At 33.0% G+C, this 6743-nt stretch overlaps 1 protein-coding gene across 1 annotated transcript; it reads left to right on the plus strand.

Moving 5' to 3' along the window:
* The first annotated feature begins 354 nt into the window (after positions 1–354).
* On the plus strand, positions 355–5887 carry LOC129874086 (serine carboxypeptidase-like 25). The gene is made up of 8 exons (XM_055949311.1): positions 355–783; positions 3005–3208; positions 4186–4361; positions 4469–4750; positions 4873–5003; positions 5081–5176; positions 5251–5356; positions 5449–5887. Exons 1-8 carry the CDS (start codon positions 501–503, stop codon positions 5590–5592), a joined length of 1422 nt encoding a protein of 473 aa, XP_055805286.1. The 5' UTR covers positions 355–500; the 3' UTR covers positions 5593–5887.
* The last annotated feature ends 856 nt before the right edge of the window (positions 5888–6743 follow it).

A 6743-nucleotide genomic window follows, 5' to 3' on the forward strand; every position in this document is an offset into this window, starting at 1 on the left:
TTACGTCACATGGTTATTCGACAAGTAAATCATGACGGAGTGAGTATATTCAGTTTTTGAGTGTATCATAATGTATATTCAATATATAGCTCATGTATAAGTAATCTATTTTGTATATTCAATGTATACTTTCTATGAATTTTGGCAAACTATATTGTTTAGTCACTATATATTTTCTATAATTTTGACTATTTTTTATATAAATAAAATATAATTATATTTATTATAAACTAATTAATTTATGATATATATTTGAAATTATTTCCATATTAACTGGCACAAGCAAATGACGAACGCGTCTATATCATCAACTCATGCAATAGCTGCTGTAGTTATATAGCAACCCGTTATCTCTCTCCCCTATTTATTGGAGGCTGACCGGCCATTAACATTATATTTATACCCCCGCCCTTGATGACCTATATTATCATCCCATCACTATTCACACACAACTAGGAACCTTTAATTTCTGCTTCTTCTTCTTTCTTTGTGTTTCCTTTATGGCCAAGTACACCAACAATATGGCAAAAGGAAAATTACCTTTGCTTTTAATTTTGGCAGCAACAATACTATGTGTGAATGCTGCAAATTTAAACAAACATCACGTAGAAGAAGAAGAAGCTGACAGAATAATATCGCTGCCTGGACAACCGAAGGTATCGTTCCATCAGTACTCAGGGTATGTCACTGTCAATCAATTTGCTGGAAGAGCTCTCTTTTACTGGCTTACCGAAGCTATTGACGAACCACTTTCTAAGCCTTTGGTTATTTGGCTTAATGGAGGTAAGATCTCTATCTCCCTCTCTCCCTATGTCTCACTCAGTCACTTATAAATTTCTATGATACATATTAACTGAAACATCAATTTATAATCACTTAATTTTTTTTTTTTACACTAGAAGTTTGTTTTCCACTAGTGTGCAAGAAAAGTGGGGAGGTATGGTTTGTTTGTTTTCTAAACGTGGGGTCTGATTATGAAAACAATGAGAACTCAAATTTTATCTTTGTGAAAATTTACGTCCTACTCTATCGTTCACTTTTACTCGTATATTTTAAAATATTAGTCAAAAATTTATATCTTGGTGAGAAAGGATAAGCAAAAGTAAAGAGAGAGTATAGCTGTTTTCGCGCATACTCACAGCACCCTATCTGACACATAAATAAGCTCCTTGGGGAAATGGAACACTAATTATGATTACGTGAACTGCTGGTTACTGTTTTATTCATCATTTATTTTCTTCTTTTGGACCTTTTTCTTTTTCCTGCAATTAAAAGGAGATCTTTATAAAAAAAAAGTTTGTATTTCTTGTAACTATATATGTTTCGGTTTCAAACTCTCTATGTGAAAGCGTTTATTCAATTAGTTAGATTCCAATTCAAAACGGAAACCGGATATCAGAGAGGGATTAAAAATCTCACTCTATTGAACAGTTGTCTTGAATTGTACATTTATTTCTGTTAGTAGTATTTTGAAATTAATTAATCATTGATTGTGTGTTTGAGTTATACATTATGTCTGGTTTATAAATTGCATTTAAAAGTCATTTTGTCGGTTAATTGAGAATTTTAGCTTAGCTAGGATAATGGAGTACTGGGGTATGGGAGAGGGGGCCTTTTAGTTTAGTCATGACTAAATTGTCGACTGATATGGTCCATTATCCATGAACAGATAACACATTACCTTTGCCAGTTGCTCTTTCTCTCTCTCTCTCTCTCCACATTAATATTTGCACGCAGTGAAAAATCAATGCTGTTACAACCAACTCTTTTAAAATACAGACCTCATTTAATTTCCAACTTCATTTGGTTCCCAGACTGGTCTTAGATAGATGCCCACACCAATTACGCTTCCGCAACCACCTTCCTCATGTCAGCTACCTAACTGCCTGATTTTAAAAAAAAGGTATTCAGAATTTAAATTTCGTAAGTTCAATCGTTGCACGATTTCATTTCAAAAATATTGGGTTTAGTTAAACTGAGTTACGCATTGTTGTGGTCATCATGATCTTCGCATAGGACATTTTTATAAGGATCGTAATGGTGTCAACCAGTAGTTTTGTACTGTGGCTTTATGGTGACCTCAGACATTGAAAGAGTCATGAATTCAAAAAGTAATACTCCTTTAAACTTTATAGTCTTGTATTAAAAATGTCAAATATATCAAAATGATCTTTAATTTTATGATCCTAATTATATCATGTGAAAAGTTGAAATTGAAGAGTTACTAAAAAGTGGATAAGTCATTTTTTAAAAAAATGGACTAAACAACAAAAATTGAAAGGAGAGATTATTTTTTTTATGCTAAGGGGATATTTATGCAAAAAAAAAAAAGGGGTTCATTTTTACTCAATTTTCATAGTGTAATATTTCAACAAAGGGGTTTAGTTGGACCCCTTCCAGCCCCGTCCCTGACCTCAGAAATTGGGGTGTCTTCAAATCAAAATAGGAAAGATTCTTTACCGTGAATTTTGTTGAAAACATTAAATTCTAGCCAACTAAACGTAGTACTGTTTGGGATCTGTCGTCATTTTCTTATAAATGAGGTTTCAATTTCCTGACCATATTGTTCATTATTAGATACATGTGCTGATCTCAACCATCTATGATAAAGGATACAGACCCTTCTGCGGGGACCCCTTATATATAGTCCTACTGGTTTCTGCTACTACTTCAGATTTGTGGGCTGACACTATATAAATTTTTTAACCATAGGTGAATTCAAGATTTACATGTGATGCGTTTAATCTTTGAACTTTTAAATATTTAATTCATCGTATACATTTGAAAATTTTTAATCAGGAGTGAAAAGTTCATATATAGCAATCAATTGAGGTACGAAGATTTCCTCTTTTAAAATATTTATCAATGTCTACAAGAAACTTCATAATAAGCTTGATAGACTTAAAAACTGGATAAAATAACATGTTATATACAAAATTGCACTTATTGTGTAAAAACTAAGTATTTACATTGGAAAAAAATTCAATTTATTTTCCTTTGTCAGGTCCAGGATGTTCTTCAGTGGCCTATGGTGCATCGGAAGAAATAGGTCCGTTCAGAATAAACAAGACGGCTTCAGGTCTGTATGTGAACAAGTTCTCATGGAACAAATTGGCCAATTTACTATTCCTTGAAACTCCAGCAGGAGTTGGATTTTCCTACAGCAATAGGTCCTCTGATCTCCTTGATACCGGGGATTATCGCACTGGTACGAATATATTGTTGACTTAAATTAGGCCCTCTTTTTTTTTTTGTCTTATTGCTATTCAATTGGTTTAGATTTTTCTTATCCATCCGTTGTGTGCCTGAAATGTCTCAATCTGTAGACTTATTGACCATCAATTTGTGGTCATATTTGGGTGCTTACTCTAACTCCTTGTGTAGTAAACATGAAGTGATGGACTCATGCCTGCCTCTGACTAAACGTGACAAATGAACAAGTGTTTTGATCTAAATGGGCCAGTTTATGGATCATAATACAACTCGCTCAATGTGACCCAATTTTCTCTCTTTAGCTTATAAGTCATAAGCTATAAGTGCTTATAAATCATAAGCTATAAGTCCATCCAAACAGGCCCTCTTGTTAATCAAGTCAAAAATTACGAATAGATCATAATCCAACCCATATAAACTTGAACGGATGGAACATATCACTAAAACAAATTAATCATATTTGTTTGCTTATTCTCTAACTAGTAATCTAGTTAACATGAAGTGATTGTGGCAAACGTGCTGAAGACTTTTCCACTGTGTAAATCAATTGTGCCAATCAGCGTCATTAAGAAGCACATGAGAAAGTGCATATTAGCACTCAATTGCAATGTGGCCTACCTTAAGAGTTTTGGAGTCAATGCTGCAATTGTTGGCCACCTTACATGTTGCTGTCTGGAGTCAATTTACTATCACTACTATTCAATCAATCAAACAGCTAATCTTTGCCACTGATAAAAAAAATCTTCTCCAAGAAATCGATACGACTTAATCGTTGAAAAAATTATACCACTAGAGTACACCTTATTAATTAGTACTCTGTTCTGTCTTTGTCCAATCGATTTTGGGAAAACCGTATCCGCACCTGATTTTTGCAAAACTTTGTTAGTTCATCTTAGTTGAGTGATTAATTCATGTGGGAATATACATGATTAATTTGAATAAGATGATGAGTCTTTTGTTTATTTTTATCAGCTAAGGACTCACTACAATTCCTTATCCACTGGATGGATCGGTTCCCACGCTACAGACATCGTGAAGTCTACATCACCGGAGAGAGTTATGCTGGTCATTATGTCCCTCAGCTAGCCAGAGAAATAGTCCATTACAATGCCAAATCTAAGAATCCAATCAACCTCAAAGGATTCATGGTAATTTGTAAATGTCTACAAATTTGGAGTATTAATTAATTGCTATAACATCTTGAAACTTGTGGATATAATTTTTGATTTTGCAATTTTGAAAAAACAAAATGCAGGTGGGAAATGCTGTGACAGATAACTACTATGACAACCTAGGAACTGTGACATATTGGTGGAGCCATGCTATGATCTCTGATAAGACATACAAGCAATTGGTGAACACTTGTGATTTCAAGCGTCATAAAGAATCAAACGAATGTGAATCATTGTACTATTACGCGATGGATCAAGAATTTGGGAACATCGATCAGTACAACATTTATGCTCCTCCTTGTAACAATTCTGATGGTAGCACCTTTACTAGGCAGACCATGAATTTACCCCACCGCCCTTACAAGGTACATATATGTTAAACATAACCTGAAAATGCAATATTTTATAACATTTATAAGGTAGCAATAAAATTCTATATATACTCATGGATTTTGCTGGTTGATTTATTCGGATTTCCATTTGTTAGATGTTCAAGCAGCTATCAGGATATGATCCTTGCACGGAGAAGTATGCGGAAATTTACTACAACAGGCCTGATGTGCAGAAGGCTATGCACGCGAATACAACAGGAATTCCATATAAATGGACAGCCTGCAGGTATACTTAGTTTGAATAAAATCCCACTAATAGTTGTTTTATGTTGCAACTGATTCATCTTGCAAATATATTTACAGTGAGACACTGAATCGAAACTGGAACGATACAGATGACTCGATTCTCCCAATCTACCGAGAACTAATTGCTGCTGGATTGCGAATTTGGGTTTTCAGGTATGTGACATTGAGTTGATTGCTTATTCTCAAAATTCCAGCCAACTCAATTTGATCATTTTTTTTAATTGCAGTGGTGATGTAGACTCAGTTGTACCTGTTACGGCAACAAGGTATTCTCTAGCACAACTCAAGTTATCCACAACAATTCCATGGTACCCTTGGTATGTCAAAAAACAGGTTAGTAATTTTACTTATATGCACTGTTAACGTATTTCAACTTTTTATGTGACATGAAATATGTTGAATGTTATGCTATGGTTATTTGTAAGGTGGGAGGCTGGACAGAGGTATACAAAGGGCTAACATTTGCAACAGTGAGAGGGGCAGGTCATGAAGTGCCATTATTCAAGCCAAGAGCAGCTTATCAACTATTCAGATCATTTTTAAAAGGAGAACCACTTCCCAAGTCATGATAGTGGTGACATTAAAATTATTATCTATGGTAAAAAATGTCAATTGTTTCCACTCGTGGCTAAGAATGAAAAAATGCCAAGTTGAAGGAAGAGAATTGTTTCAACTTTTAAAAGAGAATTGATGGGAAAGAGGGAGATTACAATAGGACTTTGGGTTGGAAAAAGAAAAGGTATCAATTTGTTGCAAGTTGTAACAATATTAGGTAGATGTGGTCTGAATTCTACTCCACGTGTTTTAGGAAAATGAATTTTCTTTATAATTCGTATTTCAATAAAAGAGGTTAGATTCTTAGTAGTTAAATTTCGTCAATCCATCCTTACTTATTCCTTTTTAATTTAGCACACTTTTTAAGAAGACGGTAAATAAAATAATAATTTTATTATATCATATTTAGTATAAGTTATTTAAACAATAAAAAACAAATAATTCTCATAATAAAATAAAATAGATATAAAATAATAAATTATATTTTAATTTTTAAATAATATCGAATTTGAGTCTTCCGCGATTGCCGATTGCTGTATTCGAACTTTTTGTGTATTCGTCATAATGTGGGACCCATAATGAAGTCGGGCATTTGCACAAATGATCCTTTTGAGGCCACTAAATTAAATTCTATCTCCGCTAAATAATGAATTCTAAATAATGGGATACTGTTAAAATCATCTTCTTCTTTCTTTTTCCCTATAATATTGACATTAGAAGGAAGAATTGTCAGAGTTTTAGTACTTTTTATATAATTTTAAATATTTAAATTCTATTTTAAAATATTATTCAATTTAATTTTGAAATATTAATCAAGATGACTTTCGATAACAAAAAAATGTTAAATAAATCAGAATAGAAACAGTAATAAATTTGATTCAATTCCTTTTAATGGTGATTTAATCCACTGAACTAACCAAACAAATCATAGAGGCCTCAAAATTATGGTAAGTAGTTCAATTGAATTTTCTTCGCTCAAAAATGACTTATGTTCGCTCTTCAAATTAGGAAATTGAGCGTGAAAGGTCAAGAAATTAAACAGTTAAAGCACATGACTATTTTAGTTTCTACATTTGGGCTAATGGAACTTCTAGCAAAATTCTCAGTTTCTTATTGTCTTTTGAAGTCTAAAATTACGTATACTTTACCAGAATGTTTTTTTTTC

Source organism: Solanum dulcamara, chromosome 11 (genome assembly GCF_947179165.1).
Source record: "Solanum dulcamara chromosome 11, daSolDulc1.2, whole genome shotgun sequence".
NCBI classification, from domain to species: domain Eukaryota; kingdom Viridiplantae; phylum Streptophyta; class Magnoliopsida; order Solanales; family Solanaceae; genus Solanum; species Solanum dulcamara.

Excerpts from the sequence above, each read along its gene's own strand:
- LOC129874086 (XM_055949311.1), top strand. The coding sequence starts at position 501 with ATGGCCAAGTACACCAACAATATGGCAAAAGGAAAATTACCTTTGCTT. Across the intron at positions 784-3,004 it reads GGTTATTTGGCTTAATGGAG|GTCCAGGATGTTCTTCAGTG; the intron begins GTAAGATCTCTA and ends TTCCTTTGTCAG. Across the intron at positions 3,209-4,185 it reads TACCGGGGATTATCGCACTG|CTAAGGACTCACTACAATTC; the intron begins GTACGAATATAT and ends TATTTTTATCAG.